Genomic DNA, 21,496 nt, shown 5'->3' with positions numbered 1-21,496 from the left:
ACTCATCACCCAAAGCGCCTCCCCATTCCCGACCTAAGCGCCGTCATGGGGATAAACAAAACAGAGCGGAGGATGCCGTCCAGGCGGTCCAAAACAAAATAATAAAGAAAAGCAACGTCTTTGGATCCTGTCTCAAACGTTGGTTTGTTTGAGACACGCCCCAAACATTTATATGCAAAATAGATAACGGAACCAATACACTCTTACATTAAATGAAGTTATTATACCACTCAATCGCTTGTTCTTGCTCCGAACGCGTAAGGAAAGAACGGCAGTTGCCTTTCACACACGGCTCTTTCACCAAACCACAAAGCTCGTGCTGTGGCGAGGTAAACAAGCCAGGAACATCCTTTAAGATAGCGTCCGCTGCCCAGAGTACCCAGCCATATAATTTTTTTCCGTTGTTCTCAGACTTTTAAACGTGGTCTTTCTGAAGAGTTCGAGGTAACGGGAGGCCCACAAACTGGCACAAGAAGGGGAACATGAGTGCTACCATTTGCGTGTTCCGCCAACTACACCCCCATCCGCATCTACCGCAATTCCTATAAAAATGTTTCTCTGTACATATTCCTAGTCAAGATCCTTCTTGGGGCCCACCAGGACTTCTGTTATGTTTTGATGTACGCTTTAAAAGTGTTTGAGGGGTTGGAGACGTTGGTAAGATATTTTAAGGGGCCTGACATACCCTTTAAGAATTCCTAAAGGGTGTAACAAACCTGTTATAGTATTTGGAGAGGCCACTGGGGCTGTCGCAATCCTTTTTATGCAACCAAAGCACCCATCAAAGCCGTTTCGACGGGTGTGTGGGAGGGATTACGTGACAGTTTAGGATATATGTGAAGGGAAAGCTGCTTGGTCATTTTTGTATCGGGCGCCCTGAGCGAGCGCTAGAAATTGAGGAGACGTTCCCCCATCCCTAATTGTGTCTGCGTGTTCTTTGGATGTGTTTCACGGGCTGGACTAGGGAGCGAGAGAGAGAGATAGAGAGGAAGAAGTGGCGTTTTTACTGATGCTGAAGGACACCCAGTCCTCGATCACGAGGGAGGGAGTGTGCGGTGGGAGAATGGGAGGAAGTCTTTTTGCTGTTTGTTTGAAGGCAACCTGTTTTCTTCAGTCGAAATACAGCCTTAGTGAGAATCTCGTCGTGATGTTTTTTTCCGTCAACGAACACAAACTAAATGCTCAGAAACCGGCGGGTATTCAGTGTAGGTCTTCCGTCCCGCGCGTGAGGTATATCTTATAGAGCAGCATGGTGTACGCCCCTTCGTCCGTTCGGCTTCAGGAGCATACAGGGATCGAAAAACACACTGGAGATTCCACCGTGATCATCTACACTCTAACAAAAAGTGAGCACCCCCCTCCTAGTCATCATGCGCTTTGACGGCTGTAACTACCCCACAGGCTTACTTAACTACCCGCTGGGCTCGAGCCATTGAGAGTTAGCACCCCGTTGGCAGGTGACAAGCATGGGGTAGTCACGTTTTATAAACTCTTGACTTGAACATTCAAGTGCATGCAGTCATTCAATAGTAAAAGTCACTTCAAAAATCTCAAAAAGTACTTGAAACTTGTTTTCTTTCTGCGTTGGTTACCATTTATTCATATTTGAACCGGTCGAAACAGGCGTGTGGCTCAGTTCGCCTAAACTGGCAGAAAACATACATTGTACAGGCAACCTTGTTAGGCACCTACTAAAACCCGAGGCAGATAAAAAGCGTTGCAATTGTCCTTTTTGGTTCCTTCGCGGGTTTTACCATGTACTGATACCAAACAGCTGGCAGCTGGCGTCGTGCCCGAAGAATTTATTTAAATCTCTAGAAAAGCACAGGAAGCTACGCACAGGCGTGAGTTGACTGGAATGTTCGCCGGACGAGATACTCTTGTCGTTTTATTGTGCGGTTCAGTAAAGAGCGTGCTATCATTAAAGGTGTGATCAGTCAGTTCTGCGTGCAGATCAGTTCCAAATGGCCTCCTCAGTTCCGCCGAACTTGCACGCCTGTCATACCCAATTTTTTTGCTTTCAAGTGCAGTGAAGTATGAAGCATTGAACACGACTGAGGCCGGACCGGACGAACGTACACATATATCTGGGATCATGCCCGTGTATTACAGTATTTCTCTTTCTTGGGATATATGATTCGCCTTCACTGACTCATTTGGCACATTTCATCGAGCATACTCGATAAAAAATGCTTCAAACAAAAAGGCTTCGAACAAGTGTGTATCATCCAAGGTGGAGTACTTTGAAGGGGACTAGGATTTCAGGCCTTTCGGCACGCATTCCTTTTACCTATATAAAAAATTGCATGTAAATTTCCAAAAATAAGGCGTTGCCAAACATACACGTGCTATTTGGTTTAGATTTTTTTTTTTTTTTTTTAGAAAAAGTACTGTTGAAGAATTCAGCAGGTGCAGCGCAGAGAACTATGTTCTCGGCGTTCTTTGATGCTTGAGGCCGGTTCAGACACTTGCGTTGGAATGCGTTTGACAGCGTTGCGTCGAGAACCGAAAGCGACTTACCGGCACATCTGTGCTTCGCATGAAGCGTGGAGTCCAATCACGGAATCGTCTTGGCACACGATATAAGCAGCACGGATGTCCTGGTTTCTCGCTGCCGCAACGCAGTCAAACGCAACTGTCTGAACCAGGCTTCAGATAATTTAGCTTACGTATATCGCGTTCGCTGTGGGTGAAGGCACGTGGTGCGAGCGTATAGAACGCATATTTAAAAGACACGCGCTTGAGCAGAAACAATTGTAGCGAAAAGAAGAAAACTAAAACAACGCTTCGGTTAGGGTGCCTAGATGTCTGTCTGTCTCAGGGTGAAGACATCCATTGTTGTCCGGAATGTACCAGCGCGTGACGCTCTCGCGCACTCGGTGCGTGACTTGGGCGGTAAGATGGCGTCTATGCATCAGCCAAAGCTACGCGCTCGAGCTGAGTGACACCGGATTGCGCGCACTTCAAAATGCATAAAAAAACGATTGGGCGGAAAAATGGCTGAGATGTCACCACTCAAGCAAAAGCGCGCGTGTGTATGAAGGCACTCTAGCTTCGGTACGCTTCGGGGAGGACCGGCGGACGGGCTTCGCTAGAATCACCTGCACGCGCTCAGTGTACTCAACATTTACTCAACCGCCGCTGAAGAGAAGTAATTCGGATTTGTAAAAAGAGAAAAGAAAATGCATCATTGCAGATATTGGTTTCGATATTTAATACAATTCATTAAACAGGCGTCTGCATACTTGAAGTGTAGGCAAGCGAGAAAACGAAACTGATCAAAACGTGACGTGTAGCGACTATTCAATTTGATTTATAACTTGCAGGTCACATTTGCAATGGATTACATTAGAGATACGAGTGCTTTCCTAAGAGCAGTAGAGGAAAATGATATATACGGATAAATCTAACACAGTCTTTTTGTATTTATACAAAACATGACAGTGGTCACCATCCTAATCGGTCACAGAAAATACAGCAGTATATAAGCTGGTAGTTTCGACTAGTCGTGTGTATAGGAATGTAGAGCGTCAATATCTGATGTTGTACAGTGTTGCTGTTTGTGAACGCGTTGATGTATAATATTGTATGGTGTCTGTATGTGTGAAGTGTGGTGTGCATTATGTAGTACGTGCAAGTCCGGCGAGGCGCTCAAAGCAAAGACTGTTGGTTTCTTTTTTCTTAGTTTGAGCGCTGTCTCTTAGGTGGCGCGTGGCGCCGCCCAGTTCAAGGAGTCGCGCGTTTATGTGTCTACTTATTTGAGTGAAAAACATGGACACGCTCCATGGCTCCACGGAGCAGCCACAAAGGGTTCGGTTCTCGGCCTCTCGTTCCAGTGGGATCAGTCCCATAGCCAGTTGAATGGGTGTTCCGTGCGGTGAATAGTGCGTGCACAGACGCGGTGGGGATTACCAGAAACTTGAAAGTGGATAACGAATGCTAACAGGTGAGCAGGAACGTTGAACGATCGCCTCGCCACTGTCAACCCAAAACGCCGGATCACTTGCGGCAAGCACAGCAAGCAGATTCTCTGTTCAATAAAGACATCATTTCATTTGTCGCAATACGATTCCTTCTTTGAATGTTTTCTGGCCGCGAAGTTAATGCAGCCGGCCGCGCAAAAGCAGTCGCGGACAAACCCCCTCGAATGCACCGCCCCCCCCCCCCCCCTCACATCGCCGCCCCTACTCGTAATAGGTGCGGTGCCGGTGCTTCGAGGCGCGTTTTGGAGTGCTTTAGTGCGCACGGAAGGCAGCGAACGGGCATACGCACTTGAGAATCGTATTTTAGCGAAAAGCAGTCCAGCTCGCTAGGCCTTACTCGTATCGCTCCACTGTCGCTTGCCAGCCGCCACGTTGCTTTTGGGGGTGCTCACTGTGACTACTTGTTGATTGAATGCCGTGTGACTACCCATGGGGCCGTTAGGATTACTAAGGGTGGGTAGAGATATCTGTGACGGCTTCTGACTACCCCAAATGTAGTACCCAATAGGACTACCCTTTTGTTGAGAGTGTATGGTGAGACACCGTAACTGTGCTCAAGATTTCTCTACGGCGGCTGATGTTGGCTGCGCGTTTGAGGTCTCCGCTAAACATGCTACTGACAGTGTATATGTGCGCGTGCGTTACACGCGCTTGGTTTCAATTGTTGAACTACCGCACATCACATGAATTTACCCACCATCATTGTGAGTACGTCGAAATATATTTTCTGCACCGAAGAACTCGGTTGTCCCTGTTTAGTCTGATCCATTTTGTCTATGCTGCTTGCGCCCGGGCTTGGATAAACGTTGGTTCTTATCGTCTTTTTGCTTTGCAGCATGTATGTAAAAGGCGTGAAATCATTTCCAGTAACATTTTAAACTGTATTTTTGGTCTATGTTTCAAATTAGTTTGATGTCTACAAGGTTCAGATGCTGAGGGTTGTTGAAAGGCTCAAGGGTCTGAAGGGCTGAAGAAGTTTGAAGGGCTGAAGTGGTTTAAAGGGCTTAGGGGTTTAATGGTCTGAGAGGGCACCACAACGCATCAGGGCAGAAGTGTTATTCTCAATAGGCTTTGTATTTGTATTGCAGAACACGTTTTGCCGTGTTTGGAGAGATATCTCAGTAGTATATATTTTGGGGGTTATAACGAATGTATCGCAGTATTTGTATACCTTACTACTTTTTGGAATATAACTGTCCAGCCCTCTGTGCAAATTTAAGCTCCTCCCATAGGTAAGTAAGAAGAGTTCCCACTCTATGCGGTATTTATGACTGAAAAAGCAAATTTATTTTGAAAAAGCACGGAGTAACAAAAAAGCGTTAAGAGGTGTGTATCAGTTTGAAAGTATTCATAATATTTCAGAATACGGTACTTTATCTGATCACAAGGCCATTAAATATACAAAGTAAACTTAAAGTCAAGTGAGTAATTTCTGACTTTTTGCATTGTGGTTTTTAAACTGCATTTTACAAGCATCACGTCATGGACTTTTGTTTCAATAAAATTGTTATTCACTTAATATGGGGCTGCCTGAGAACACCAAATATATATACATCCTTTTATTATGTCTCTACATGGGTATGACAAATAAACTGTCGCTTTTAATTTTTATTACAAGAATTCAAGATTAAAAATCACTCTCTAAAAATGTATCTCCACGTATTAGTGGAAGATCAAATGAAACAGAAACCTTGGTAGAACAGCTGTAATTGTGTATTACAATATTTACGTTTCTGCTTGGTAAATATCTTAGAGAGGTCTTGGCTCTAACATTTGACTTTAACTAGGCAGCATTTCATTGGACTTCAATGTGATTTTCAATAGAAAGCCGAATAATCAATCCTCTATTTACGCAGGTACCCGCAGGGTGAGTTGAATTGCAGCACCGATGAAAGGGAAGTATTTTGCACAACGGAAACCTAGTCCAGTGAGTAGAATTAGGCTTTACGCGCCGCCAGGAGCAACATAAACTCCTGTGAACTTTCAAGAAAACAAACACCTTTTTTGGGATGGTATACTTTGATCTGAAAACCAGTATCTGCCACGGCTTGTTTCACCGCATCTTCAGTTAAGTTTGCGTGCACAAAATTAGTGGTACCGACAGGGTAGCTTTTTACTCCAACCGCGGTCACAAGGACAAGCAACCCGCCCGGTTTCGCGAGTGTTCCCACGTTAAAAAGTGCCGCTCGAAAAGACTCATGATCTGTTGTGGCAGAGGCCAGGCATCCATTGGACATAACGACATCGAAAGTTTCTCTGTGTTCCTCCGGGAGAACTCCGGGCTCCAGAACGTCACAAGGGACCACTTTACGGATGGCCAAGCGTGTGCGCTCGAGTATTTCAACTGCACCCTTCTTGATGTCTCTGTAAAGCAGAACGATAAAGTAGTGGTCAGCATTTATGCAGCTTGGATGGGTGACTGTCTGGTCAGCCGTCATGGCTGCGAGTTTAGACAATGTCATAAGTCATGCGCACTTTGTTAGTTCTGCCGCATGACTTATACTGGCCTTCTACCAATGTAGAGAATTTTATGATACACGGTCTCCGACATGATGAGTACCACATGAGGTTTTTCAGCTTTCACGCCGCAAGCGCGAGCTTCCCACAGTAGATCTTGCCACAGCGTCCTATTATCGATGTAAACAATTATGTTGATCGGTTCTGTAAACTCAAAAAGTGCTTGTTGTTCTGCCTAAGTTACCCTTCATATATATATATATATATATATATATATATATGTATACATATATATTGATAACAAAGAGGGGAGAGAGTAAATATGGAAGGTATTGCATTAACGTTAGCGGAAGGGAAAGAGGAAAAGAGCGGCCGAAAAATGGGGCCAGGAGTGGGGATCGAACCCGGAACCTGCGCCTATCCGGGGGGACGCCTTAACCGATTATTCGTTAAGGCATTTTAAGTTACTATTTTATTTGGTCGTGTCTAATATGGGGCCAAATCTCAGCACGTATTCGAAACCGCTGTGGTCTTTACAAAATAGGGTGATTTTTTTCGCGAAAAATATACGTATGATGCAGATACTTTAAGTGGATTCTCAAAAAAAAGTATTCGACTTATTGTTGCAGTTAATTAAAAAATCTAACGAGTTAGACTTAAAAGTTGCAAAAAAATAATGAGTTCCAATATCGCGAATCAAGTATCGCGATACTACCCATAACTGCATCAATAGCGTTGTTTTCTTCCAATTTTTGTAATTATTGTCCAATTAGGAACATCTTAATTAAAAATATGTGGTGCACAGTACATAAGATAAGTACATAAAAGAATGAGTACATAAGATAAGGGAGATTGGTCTTGAAGAAGTAAACATTTTAATGTACACTGTTGAATTGCTAAGTGCTCAGGTTTTTCTTTGCATGGGTTCTCACGTGGTATATTAGGATTATGCGTAGTATAGGCACGTACCAATAAACAACCGTAACAATAACTACCTATTACAACTTTTTATCGTTACTTTAATAGGTGTCGATAATGTACCTTCGAGGAAGCCTCACAACTTCTTCAGCGAACTTTATGCAAGTGATCCGAATCCACCTTAAATGTTTCCTCTTGTGACTATTATTTATACAAAAGAAACAACATAAAAAGTGAGTATATAATAAAACTAGGTTGAGTTTAAACATTTTTTTCGTTGTTTCTTGGGCTGACCCTTGTCAATATTCAACTTTGCACAAGGTTGACTCATGTTGTCGTTTTTCCTTTTGGCAGACGAGTTTCGGCGTCTGCTTTTAAACAATCATGGTCCACATCCACTAAATGGATAAAATATGTCCTGACGTAAAGAAGCTCTATGTGGAGGTTGACAAAAACCAAATATTCCGTGCACAAATAAAAAATGCCTTCAAGATCCCTTACCAATTATGTATTTCGTAAGTGTATCCACCGTTTGACTCTAAATATTAGGCAATGCTCTTTTTCTCTACGCAAAAGTCTCCTGTGATTCACACAAATTTCGAAACGAGAGGGAAGCACCCCAGGAGGACTGAAGCTGCAGTTTCGCTGCCTACCCCTCGCCGTTGTAACAAGGAGCAGCGGTATGGGCAAGTATTTTCGCTAGTGTTGAGCGTATAGTAGATTTTGATTTCAAATCGAATAGTGATTTTGGCCAAAATATTTTCGGACAGAATAAAATATAGTTTCGGTGCAAACCATTTGGCCAAAATTTTGCGTAAAGAGAAAATATTGTATTCTTAAAATAATTAAAATAGCAGTTTTGTGAATGAATGAACTCAAGATTTACTCGAGCAAACGTTTTATACTATACAGATGAGGTACACACATTAAGAGTTTATATTGATAAATAATAGAAAAAAAAAACGAATGAGGAACGCAGCCTTTCAAAACACTGCTGCCTAACATATACATTTTGCATAATAGGCACAATTTAAATTTAAAAATGTTACTGCACTTTACATATCAACACTCAAAGGGTTTGCTTTTTTTTAAATACGCCAAGCATGCGTGTGCACCATCCAGTTTTGAAAATATGGTCTCCTCGAAAACACCGTGCGAAGCTCGCTTTGCAACAACGCAACTGCGCGATGCGGCGAGGAGCCGAGGCACGCGGAATAGCTGTGAAGCTTCACGGATATAGCTTCTCCGTAGCGCGCCAGTGCCCGGTAAGAGGCGCTCAACAAGGCTCATTTGCTGTGATCTACACATCAAAAAGTATGAATATCGCAGTTCATCTCGAAGCAAAGATCCAATAGTGTTATTATTTGAAACTACCGCGAGAGCCAAAGGCATCTAACTTACTTTAAATTCACGGTACACATCGTTTTTTCAACGTAGCGCGCTGGGATTTACTTAAGAGGTGCGTCTAGGTGGTGAAAATATGCAGACAAAATATCCAGTGATGAACTTACCTCGCTCAAAGACGAAAAAAGACGAAACTGTTTGGGGCGATCTTCGGCACCATTTGGCAGATGATGCCATACGGGGCTGGCTACTTGTATAGGCTGCCGACAGATGGCTCAATGTAAGGCACGAGAGGATGCGGCGCGTCGACCGATCCTTTCTTTACAAGAAGTGGGAGGTCCTGGGGGACTTAAATACCTGTTTCCATAATTAGTTTATTTTGAAAAGATATCTCACATTTAAAATTGTACGTTAGAGATACTCGCGCCGCCTTAAAGGAGGCGTATTGAAAACTCACGAAAAATCGTCTGCTGAACTCGGTGCCGGTACGCCGTCGACGCTTCGCACATCTGTCAGCAGCATTTTGCAGACGGCCTGCAATCTCCACAAAATCCTAGCCACACCTCAACTGTAAATCGCAGTGCAACACGTTAAGAAGCCAATTTTCACAGTCTGCTTAATGGGGCTAGATGATTTCGGCCCTCGCGGTACAATTCAAATATTTGTTCAACACTAATATATGCGGTCAGCGACATTATGAGAAGGCACATTTAGTGATAGCCAAACAGAACCTCAAGACAAGCCGGGAAGGCCATATCATCTCTACCTTTGACACTAACAAGAGCATTCCCTTTGTGTTTTCCTTCTACTGTAAAAACTGGAAACGACGGAGCGCTATTCGATTGAAACCACAATTCGCACGCCCCTACCTAGTAAGATCCCTTGAGTGGCAAGATACTTTTATTTTTCTTTGCAAATTTTTGTCTGATGCAGAGATTTGTGTGTAGAATATGGTACCCCTTCCGGAGTTTGTTTTTTACGTCATTGCAGGTAGCAAGGACTTGTCATCCTTTTTATCTTAAGGAACAACTTCCTAGTTGTGACTGACATTCATATTTCCGTTAATAAATTCTGGTTATGACACACACGCTGTTATTTGACAATATCTGAAATAAGGCATAGGGTACATCAACATGGCATCGACGTTTTCGAACATAAGTGGCCGCGCGCAAAAATAAAACATGTCATGTAAAATTAAAATTGCAGATGCCATGAACAGTTGTCATCACGCTACAAAATGTTTCTATAGCTCCACATAAAGAACACAGCCAGGTTGATTTCGCCTAACACCTTCTAAATACCAATATTTTAGTGCTGGATTTCCTCTGTACCTTATCATATTTCATGCACGGTAGAGAATACACAGACACAAGTGCTATGTTAGCGCTCGCCCCGACGTCACGTTCAGTTGGTGAGAGCACGTGTTGGCAGCTGAATGCTAGTGCAGCACTTGTTTCCAGTGTGCGCATTATGCTGCCTACTGAAAGGTGACAAAATCCAGCACCACTAAGGCCTTGCTAGCTAGGAAAGCTCCTAGGCTCCTTTGTCTCTTGATTATCAGAGAAAAGCTTGTGATGACGAAAAAAATTAAAGCCGTTTATAACCCCCTGCAACGCCGACTCGGAGCGCAGCTCTTGAGGAGGAGGAGAGAAAAGTACTGAGGGAAGGGTAGGCCCCTCCTCCTTCCTCAACCTCCCTGCTACTCCCCCTCCCCTTCTCCTCCCTTCCCCCTCCTGCCCACCTTCTGCTCCTTCACCTCCTCCATCTACCCAAGCCCTCCTCCTCCTCCTCCATCGTCCTCCCCTTCCCCCTCCTCCAACCCGCGTGTACATTATGGGAAACGTCTTATAATGCAACGCGCGCGTCACCGCGGTGTATTATGGATAGTTCCCCATAATGCACCGCGGAATTACGCCGACAGCGACGCCGACGCGTTTCGTCGACGCGTTATGCCGACGCGTTACGGTTACGGCGACGCCAACGCGTCACACCGACGCGTCACGCCGACGCGTCACGCCGACGCGTTACGCCGACGCGTCACGCCGACGCGTTACGCCGACGCAATGCGCCAACGCGTTAAGCCCTAACCACATAGAGCGTATTTGTGACGTATTTACGGGCGTTTTGGCGGGCGTGATCCCGACGTACAGCGGGCGTCGGAATGAGCGTTTCCTCGGTCGGCGTAAATACGCGCGTATTCGACGATCCGACCAAGACAGATCTCGGCGCTTCGGCGTATTTCGGCGTGTAGTATCCGGAAGCGTATGGCGCTGTGCCGGCCAATCAGCTCCCGAGTTGACAGCCGGAAGTTGGTCGAGAATCGGCTTGCCTAGCTATGCGGCCGGCTGGCTGGCTGGACTCAGCCGCCGAAATGGCAGCTCGTTTGTCGCGTTCGCCAGTTTACTGGCGAACTGTACGAAATCGCTATATTTCTTTCGAACGAGCGATGAACGATTAAAAGAGAAGAAAAGACCATATATGTAGCGGGCGATGTGAAAATAATTACAAAAGGTAGTGCTTTGAGCAGAGATCGCGGCCGTACTCCTGCCGGGAGTTCTTGGCAACTTGACGTTTGCAACGAACATTTATGAAACAGGTGTTAGCAAATTAGGCTTTGGTTGCTGATTAACATTAAGTTATTTCTGTCCCCTTTGCTGACCGTAATAATCTAGCAGCCGATCTACATTTTGCCTCTTTTCATGAAAAGCGGGAGTCGGGCTACATTGCCCCAAACGCCAAAGAGACATCGACGAAAAGCGTCGTGTGTGCTTTGGCGACGTTCCCCTCTTCCCTTCTGTGAAAAAAACGCCCGCCAAATCCCGTAATTAAGCCCGTTGAAACGCGTGTAAATTCGTCGAGAATACGACCTATGTTTGTCAGCCTTCACGGTTACGGCGACGCCGACGTGTTACGGTTACGGCGACGCCGACGCGTCACGCCGACGGGTGATGCCGACGCGTTACGGTTACGGCAACGCCGAAGCGTCACGCCGACGCGTAGCGGTTACGCCGACGGCGACGGCGACGCCGACAATGCTCAATCCGGAAACGGGCGCCTGAGAGCTGCGTTCTAAAAACATTCGACTGAAGGTGGAGGGCTGGCATAATGAATAGGGTGGGTTTATGAACTGAGGGTTAGGGTGCAAACGAGCTGGTGGTAGGTGAGACTATTCAGTTTGTCCGCTAGATTTAGCTGGAAAATTGACGTCGCGCGACCTCGACACCAATTCAATTCCCCAATTCCCTTCTAAATTTAGCGGGGTATTGAACTGGCCTCGAGGTCACGTGACGTCAATTTTGCCGCTAAATCTAACAATGAAACTGGGTTTGTTCATAGGTGACGTGACACCAAGTCCATCTGACGTCACTTTCTTAGCTAAATCTAGCGGGGAAACTGAATTGCTGTTGAGGTCACGTGGCGTCAATTTTTCAGCTAAGTTTAGCGGGGAAAATGAGGGAAGAGGGGAGGGTATGGAGGAAGAGGAGGGGAGGGTACGGAGGAGGGGGATGGGAGGTTAGGCAGCAGGAGGAGGGGAGGGTACGGAGGAGGAAAGGAAGAAGAGAAGGAGGGGAGTGGAGGAGCTGGAGGAGGGGAGGAGAGGTTGCAGAAAAGGAGGAGAGGCATGCCGTCCCCTCCATCCCCTCCCCCCCTCCTCCTCAAGAGCTGCGCTCTAATTTCGTGTTAGAAATATTTGTAAACCCTATTGAAAAAAAAAAACACAGCAAGGATATCAAGCTGGCAAGCTGGTTTAGCTGGTTTCTAAGCTGGTTCAAACTGGTTCAAGGTGGTCTAGGTACTAATCAAGCTGGTTCAGACCGGTTCAAGCTGGTTCAAGCTGGTTCAAGCTGGTTCGAGCTGGTTCGAGTTGGCACTGTAGCTGGGCAAGCTGGTACTTGACCTGGTTCAAGTTTGTCATGCTGGTTTGAGCTGGTTCTGAATCTGGCTCAAGCTCGTCCAAGCTGGCCAAGCTGGTCTTGCTGGGAGCGTGCACGCCAAGGTCGGCGAGAGCTTGTCGAACTGGCATTGCCGGGAACGCGCGCGCCAAGGTCGGTGGTGTGGGAACGATGCCACGACCTGTTCTTTGTCCTCTCGTTTTTGGTAGACATCCGGGCGCTTTAGGCACGCTGCGAGCTTCCTTTCTGTGTGAGAAAAGAGAGGGAGAGAGTGGTAGGAACGGGGAATTTGAGACACTTTTGGCTATCTTGGGAAGATTTTCAAAGGGACGGCTGTGTGCGCGTTGTTTGGCGACTACTCGAATAGCGGTGCAAGCGAAGTTGGATTTAAGGAGACAGCGAGCGGCACTCCGTTCAGCGCGGAAAGAAGTCGGATGCCCTGACTGGGGCGTCGTTTCGTGTCTTCGAACATCTGTGTGCTCGTGAATGACGGTGGTGCCGAGGAGTATCGCCAATGCCATCCAAGACAGACGGAATTCCTTGCGTCTGCCGACTATGCAATAGGACGCTTCGCCCCCGTTACGGGCGGGACCCAGGCTCGCTTTTCTCATCCGTGTAGTAGTTTTTATTGTTATTGCCTGGTTTTGGCTTGAGTCCAGTATTTTTTGTGTTGAGAGATAAGCAATCTAGTTTTAATAGCATTGTTTGTTTTACACCGAGAACCACTGTCTGTGCGCCGGTTAGTACTGTGTCAGCGCAGTGGATGTGTAGCGTGTGAGCTCATGTGAGCAGACCTTGAATACGAAAATAATAAATTAGATGCCGAGCTGGCTTTTCTGAAGAGTTTGGCTTGTTTATCCTGTGTGTTCATTTCAACTGATTAAACTGGTGGGGAAGTACACCAGCCTAACCAGCATGAGCAGTTCACCCAGCGTGATCCACCATTTGCCCAGCATTCACCCAGCACGACCCAGCATCCAACCAGCTCAACCAGCACAGCAAGCTGGGCATGTTGGAGCAATAACCCAGCATGAAGCTGAGATGTTGGGACCAGGATGAAGCTGGGATGCTGGGACTAGCATGAAGCTGGGATGCTGGGACCAGCTTGTGCTTTTTTTTCAATAGGGAGAGCCTCAATTTTTTTTAATTACATGACCCTGCCCTCATGCACATGAGTATGTGCCTTCAGCATTGTCACCATTTGTTGTAAATCATCTTGATATGCTATCTCCCGCCGCCTGAGCCAGGCGTGTGACGTATCAACAACAGCAGCGTTATGTCTTTCCTCGCCCTTTCTCCCTTCCCAACTCCCTCTCTCTTGCTTGCGTTAAATACTCTGTTCACGGACGAATAAACGTTCTTTTCCAGTCCCCCAGCGCTGGTCTCGTCAGTCGTCCACGCACCGTATGTGCGCTTGCTACGTAGCAGTGGCGACGAGCAAGACAGGAACCCATGCACTAAAAGAAGATCACGGCGAGCAAAGCCACGGTACGGCCTTTCAAGAACCTGCAGCAATGACAACGCCAGCCTTGGCTCACCACCATCTTCCCGAGTATGACGGCGAAAGGGACAACTGGAGAGCGTACGTCATCAAGGCAGAAGCTTATTTCGAGGCAACGGGAGTTACCGACACAGCGAGAAAAAGGGCGTTGCTCGTAGCAGCGTTAAACACAAAGACTGTGCAGATCCTAGCTGGACGAGTCGCTCCGAAGAAACCCAACAGTCTGACCTACGAAGAAGTAGTTGCAACACTGAATGAATATTTCGACCCAAAGCGCCACGAGACCACCGTAAGCTTCCGGTTCTTCAATCGATGTCAGCACGAAGGTGAGCCTTTACAACATTTCCTTGTCGACATCCGACGCATTGCAGACAACTGCAATTTCGGCAGCATGCTGGAACGAATGCTCCGCGACCGTATAGTCTGTGGCGTCAGATCAAAGGCCTTGCAAAAACAGCTTTTGGCAAAAGCAAACTTGACTTTGGAAGAGGCCGAAGCGATAGCACTATCAGCCGAAACGGCAGATGACGACGCAAATAAGATATCGGGCGATAAAACCACCGTACTGAAGGTTGACGCGCAGCGCGTGTTGACGAACGAGCCGACTCTAAAATGCGGGCGTTGCGGAAGTAAGAAGCACAACAGCCACGCATGCCGCTGGGCCAAGAGCAGGTGCTATCACTGTGGTAGGCCGGGTCATCTTGCGAAAATGTGCTCGAGCGACGCTCCGAGGAAACGCGAAACGGCGTCGACACAAGGCATGCAGGGACGAGCACTGGCGATGGCGGAAGACTGTGCGGAGGGGAACGTAGACGAAGCGATGCACCTCTGGACTTTGACTTCTTCTCGAAAGTGGCAATTAGAGCCCCCAATTCACAGGACATTCACGTGGTGCGGTGTCGACATGCCAATGCTGATAGACACGGGGTCGCCCGTCTGTGTTGTGCCCCGCGAAATTTATGAAAAGAACTGGGAGAGATGGCCGCCATTGCAACCTTCAGGTGTCAAGCTGTCCTGTTATCTTGGCAAGCTCCCCGTCCTAGGACAATTGGACATGAAGGTAGCCTACAAGGGTGCCGTAGTAGAGTGCCCCCTAATTGTATTGAATTGCCCCGGTCCTAGTCTATGCGGGCGGGATCTACTGTTTCAGCTGAGCAACGCAGGGTCACCTATTCTTCACATGACTGCGGAAGACGGATCGCCAACGAGTCTCCCGGCCGCGGACGACATCGCCAACGAGTTTCAAGACGTCTTCAGTGCGGAACTCGGCTGCATCAGCGGCCCCCCTGTACACCTTCAACTCAAGGAGGGAGCTACACCAAAGTTCTGTAAGGCACGATCCATCCCTTTTGCTCTCCGTGATAAGGTTTCTCAAGAACTAGACAGACTGGTAGCAATTGGCGTGTTATCACCGGTTGCGCATGCGGAGTGGGCTACGCCCATTGTGCCTGTCTTAAAGAAAGATGGAACAGTTCGGATTTGCGTCGATTTCAAGATCACGTTAAATCCTGTATGCGAACAGGAGCAGTACCCATTGCCGGTGATTGACGACACGTTTGCGTGCCTAAACGGGGGAGAGTACTTCAGTACTCTCGATCTTCGTGACGCGTATAACCAAGTACCGCTTGACGAAGAATCACAGAAGCTATGCGTAATCAACACGCATCGAGGGCTATTTTGCTTCAAGAGGCTGCCTTTTGGCATAGCGTCTGCCCCAGCCATCTTTCAACGTAAAATCGAAACAGTCCTGCAGGGACTACCAGGCGTGCAAGCTTACCTCGATGATGTGCTGGTTGCGGAGCGACAAGGAAGTAACGATACTCTGCGAGCGGTACTGCAGCGTTTCCGCGAGCACGGTGTAAAACTCCGGCGAGACAAATGCAAATTTAGTCAGCCTTCAGTCACGTATTTAGGGCACCAAATCGACAAAGACGGCCTACATCCCACTGAGAAACATGTGGAAGCAATCGCCCAGGCTCCTAACCCGACAAATGTGCAGGAAGAACTTGTAGTTGGGCTAGTTGGTAAACGTTGGTATTCATGTTACAAGGCGCAAAAACACGGACACAAGAGAGAAAGAGACAAAACAGGCGCCACTCACAACTATATTTGAAAAGTGCAGAAAGAAAGGAATACAATCCTCGTCATCTTCATCTCGTCCACGCACGCGCTTAGCCATGTGACATACGCTTATCGCCCAATTTACAAAAACTTATCAAATAATCTAACCTCGGCATTATAGAGTGCAACAGATGTGTCACTTACGCATTGTGCACCCCTTTTTCTAATGAAATACGCCTCTAATAACTCGCGCGCTTTTTGGCACTTGCCTCTGCCCAGAATCGCTGTCTCAGAAAGACGTGGCTCACACCGGCATTTGCTGCAGTGTTCAGGCAAATGTGCCCCATCATTCTTCTTTAAATTTTGCGCGTGCTCCCTTAGTCGGTCGTTCGCACACCTGCCCGTCTGTCCTACGTAGGACTTCCCACACGTAAGGGGGATTTCATAAACCACCCCCGTGGCACAATCAACATACGGCCTGGCATGTTTTGTGGTGCAGCCTTGCCTCTTACCGCTGCCACCGGTGATACGAGAGCATAGTTGGCCGAGTTTGCTCGGTGCTGAGAACACGAGCGGCACTCCAAAGCGGTTCGCCACCTTCTTGAGGTTGTGCGACATTCTGTGCACATAGGGTACCACCTCAGGTCTCATTCGACACCGCGCCGTTTTCGCCTTTGCCGTCGTGGTATGGCCTTTTACCTTTTGAAGAATGCCTTCTGCGACACTCGTCACGACCTTTTCAGGGTAGCCCGCTGACAATAGCCTTGTCACCTGGTTCTTAAAGCTTGTCTTCATCCGGTGTGAGCACGACCTTTTAAGAGCCGACTCTAGGCATAGCATAGCGATACCTCTTTTTATCACCTTAGAGTGCGCAGAATCATACGGCAAGAGTTCCTTTTGGGACCGCGGGGCGTACATCCAACACGTGTGTCCTACTAAAACCTTAAAACTTAAATCTAAAAACTGTAAACTACCCTGCTTAGGCAGTTCATGGGTGAAAGTTAATCCTTTCCCATTGAGTCTAAAGGCTTCTAAAACAGAGTTTATATCGTCAAGGTACGTCAAGGACGAACGTTCATTAAAAAGAATCAAAAAATCATCCACGTATCTAAACACTTTAAAAACGTTAAAATCACTGAGAGTGATTTTAACGTCACTGAGTGGCGCCTGTTTTGTCTCTTTCTCTCTTGTGTCCGTGTTTTTGCGCCTTGTAACATGAATACCAAATGTGCAGGAACTTCGCTCGTTTTTGGGCATGCTGTCGTATTACTCCAAGTTCCTGCCGAATATGTCATCCGTGCTTGCACCCTTGTACCAGTTGCTGGGGAAAAATGCGCGTTGGGTCTGGAGAGAAGCTCAGCAGGCCGCCTTTGCCAACGCAAAGCAGTGCTTACTTGCGGCAAGGGTACTCGTTCACTACGACCCCGCGAAACCATTGAAACTGGAGTGTGATGCTTCTCCGCATGGCATCGGTGCTGTGCTGTTTCATACGGTCGGAAAAGTAAACCGGCCCATTGGCTTCCGGTCGCGAACGCTGACCAGTGCCGAGCGGAATTACTCTCAGCTAGAACGGGAGGCCTTGGCTCTGGTTTTTGGGGTGTCGAAATTTCGCGACTATCTCTTAAACAGAGATTTCACCTTGGTCACAGATCATCAGCCGCTCCTGGGCCTGCTGAAAGCGGACAAGCCTACGCCGGCGTTGGCCGCAGCCCGAATACAGCGCTGGGCTCTCTACCTCGGTGGATTTCGCTACAAACTTCAGTATTCGCCCGGTAAGCTGCTACTAAACGCCGACCCACTCAGCCGGCTACCGCTGCACACTCCAGAACCACCAGCAAGGAGCGAACCCCCCGAGTATGTTCACGCGCTGGCAAGTTTCGATGATGGCACTGTGTCTGTCGAGGAACTCAAACAGCTAACTGCGCAGGACGTGTTACTAACGAAGGTTGTGGAGTATACGAAGCACGGCTGGCCTACACATGTAAAGGACGCGGGATTGGGGCCATTCTCGGAACGCCGGTTGGAACTATCTGTGGCTCACGGGTTGGTATACTGGGGGCATCGAGTTGTTGTTCCCACACAAGCACGAGAACGGGTACTACACATGTTGCATGAAACGCATCAAGGGTCCTCGGCCATGAAGGCGGTTGCCAGATCGGCATTCTGGTGGCCGGGACTAGACCGAGAGATAGAACACCTCTCAGCGTCGTGCCACAATTGCGTTCAAAACCTGCCTATGCCGGCCTCTGCTCAACCCATCAGTTGGCCAGCCGTTAAGGAAAAATGGTCGAGGCTCCACGCCGATTTCGCCGGGCCGGTCGCAGGCAGCATGATACTGGTAGTCGTGGATGCTGCCACTAAGTGGATTGAAGCCGTGCCCATGAGGCAGGCAAGCACGTCATCTACGATTGCCAGCTTGCGCAGCATTTTTGCCAGATTCGGTGTTCCACGCACAATAGTTACGGACAACGGCACGCAGTTCACTAGCGAAGAATTCGCCATCTTTGCTAAGAACAATAACATCGCACACCTACGTACGGCTGTGTATCACCCACAGTCTAACGGACTTGCTGAACGAGCTGTTCGTACGATTAAGGAAGCGCTAAAGAAGATGAGCGAAGGCACACTTGAAGAGAAGCTGGTCAAAGTTCTTTTCAACTACAGGAGAACGCCGTGCCACGAGGGAAAATCCCCTTCCGAACTTCTATTCGGCTACTTGATCCGCTCGCGCTTGGACTCGTGTTTCCCGCCTTTCCCAGGGTCAACCCAGGAGACGGAAGAGTGGACACTGCCGCCCGACACAGCCGTGTACGCCCGTAACTACGGCCAGGGGGAGAAATGGACACCAGGGAAAGTGCAGTCCACTACAGGGTCACGCATGGTCACCATACAAACGCCTACTGGGGTGGTTCGACGTCACATAGACCAAGTGCGTTCCAGGCCGAGCCCGGCATCCGCTCGGAGCGGCGTTCGAGACCAAGACGAGGGGAGCCCTTCGGCTGCAGCTGCGCCCGCACCGACCGACAACGAAGGCGATTTGAACAAGCAGCCTACAGACCAGGTGGCGCCGGCACAAGCGTCGCCGCCTATCCAGAAGGCGCAGGAACCCCCTCAAGCTTTGCGACGATCTACTCGGGAAAGGAAGCCTGTACAGCGTCTTCAATACTAAGGGAGGAGAAATGTTGTAAATCATCTTGATATGCTATCTCCCGCCGCCTGAGCCAGGCGTGTGACGTATCAACAACAGCAGCGTTATGTCTTTCCTCGCCCTTTCTCCCTTCCCAACTCCCTCTCTCTTGCTTGCGTTAAATACTCTGTTCACGGACGAATAAACGTTCTTTTCCAGTCCCCCAGCGCTGGTCTCGTCAGTCGTCCACGCACCGTATGTGCGCTTGCTACGTAGCTCCATTTTAATGACCGACGGCTGGCTGGATCTAAGAGCCCATCGCTTCTGGCACCCCGGGGCCGTGAGCATAGCGGTGAACAGAGTATGAAACTGTTCCCTAATGAAAAAAAAAGAAACAGCTTAAGCTGGTCCCTGCTTCAAGCTGGGTTATTGCCCCAGCATGCCCAGCCTGTCATCGTGTTCATTTGGTTGGTCTTGTCATACTGGTCATGCTGGTTGATCTGGTTATACTGGTCATGCTGGTTGATCTGGCCCCAGCTTCGAGCTGGGTTATCACCCAAGCCTGTCCAGTTTGGCATGCTGGTCATGTTGGTTGATCTGGTCCCAGCTTCAAGCTGGGTTATAGCCCCAGCATGCCCAGTTTGGCATGCTGGTCATACTGGTTCAAATGGTCCTGCTGGGGGAGTTCTCAACCAGTTTAACCTGTTTAAATTAATACAGAGGATAAACAAGATGAGCCCTTCAGAAGAAGAAACTTGGCATTCAATTTATTATTTTCGTACTTGCGGCCGCCTCACATGAACTCAGATGCCACATATCCTCGGCGCTAACACAGTACTAACCGACGCACAGACAGTGGTTCTCGGCGCAAAGCCCTTCAGAAGAAGAAACTTGGCATCCAATTTATTATTTTCGTACTTGCGGCCGCCTCACATGAACTCAGATGCCACATATCCTCGGCGCTAACACAGTACTAACCGACGCACAGACAGTGGTTCTCGGCGCAAAGCCAACAATGTTAATAAAACCAGATTGCTTATCTTTTAACACGAAAAATACTAGACACACGCCAAAAACAGGCAATAGCAAAAGAAAGTACTACACGGATGAGAGAAGCGAACCTGGGTCCCGCCAGTCATGGGGGCAAAGCGGCAAGTTGCGTGGTCGGCAGAGGCGAGGAAATCCGTGTGGCTTGGATGGCATTGGCGATACTCCTCGGCACCACCGTCATTCACGATCACACACACGTTCGAAGACACGAAGCGACCCCTCAGTCGGGACGTCCGACATCTTCCCGCACTGAACGGACTGCCGCTCGCTGTCTCCTCAAAACCCGCTTCGCTTGCACCGTCGTTCAAGTAGTCTCCAAACAACGCGCTCATAGCCGTCCCTTCGAAAATCTGCCCAAGAGAGCCAAACCCGTCTCAAATTCTCCGTTCCTACGCTCTCTCTCTCTCTTTTCTCGCACACAAAGGTAGCTTGCAGCTCACCTGACACGCCCGGTCGTCTGCCGAAAATGAGAGGACAAAGAACAGGACGTGGCCTCGTTCCAGCCTAAGCCGACCTTGGCGCTCGCGCTCCCAGCAACGCCAGTTCGGCTATCTGTAGCCTGCCTTGGCGTGCGCGCTCCCTGCAGGACCAGCTTGACCACCACGATTATTAGTTCGACCAGATTCACCAGCTTGTCTCCCAGCATGACCAGCTTGTCTCCGAGCTTGACCCCATTGGCTCCATGGAAAACCAGTTTGACCAGTTAGGACCAGACTGGCTCCCAGCTACACCAGGTTGAATCTAAAACGAAAATCTACTTAGACCATTCTGGGTTTTACTTAAACCAGACTGCCCAGCTTAAATTCTAGCTTGCCCAGCTTAAACCAGCTTGATAGACAGTTAAAAGAATTTGAGTACCACATTAACCAGATTGACCACCTTAGTTACCAGCTTGGCCAGTTTGATTTTCATGCTGTTTTTTCAATAGGGTTGTACTCTATGATGATGCTTCTAAGATCCTCTGATAGTGTCATCATATTGTTTACTGATTTTCAAGCGGTTAAAAAATTAATATGCACGCTAAAAGAGTAGCGACTTTAAAAATTAGGTGCTTTGTAGCTTGACCTTGGTCAAGCATTCTTATTGTTCAAATTAGTTCAGTTTTGTCACAAAAAAACTTCTCTTCACCAAGAGTGTATAATGCAGCACTCTGATGTTGATA

At 47.9% G+C, this 21,496-nt stretch overlaps 2 protein-coding genes across 2 annotated transcripts in view; one reads left to right on the top strand and one right to left on the bottom strand.

The window, feature by feature from the left end:
* Positions 1 to 5,920: 5,920 nt before the first annotated feature.
* LOC115320170 (indolethylamine N-methyltransferase-like) overlaps positions 5,921 to 21,496 on the bottom strand; it is a 65,037-nt gene continuing 49,461 nt past the window's right edge. Inside the window, exon 5 of the mRNA XM_042287998.1 lies at positions 5,921 to 6,347. Within this exon, the coding sequence (XP_042143932.1) occupies positions 5,921 to 6,347 (427 nt within the window). The remainder of the gene's footprint in view (positions 6,348 to 21,496) is intronic.
* On the top strand, positions 14,872 to 19,559 carry LOC121834249. The gene is made up of 2 exons (XM_042287999.1): positions 14,872 to 15,424; positions 17,807 to 19,559. The coding sequence occupies exons 1-2, from the start codon at positions 14,878 to 14,880 to the stop codon at positions 19,324 to 19,326; spliced, it is 2,067 nt and encodes a 688-aa protein (XP_042143933.1). The 5' UTR covers positions 14,872 to 14,877; the 3' UTR covers positions 19,327 to 19,559.

This window comes from Ixodes scapularis, unplaced genomic scaffold (genome assembly GCF_016920785.2).
Source record: "Ixodes scapularis isolate PalLabHiFi unplaced genomic scaffold, ASM1692078v2 ptg000847l_1___fragment_2___debris__unscaffolded, whole genome shotgun sequence".
Taxonomy (NCBI): domain Eukaryota; kingdom Metazoa; phylum Arthropoda; class Arachnida; order Ixodida; family Ixodidae; genus Ixodes; species Ixodes scapularis.
This window is presented reverse-complemented; position numbering and strand designations above follow the sequence as displayed.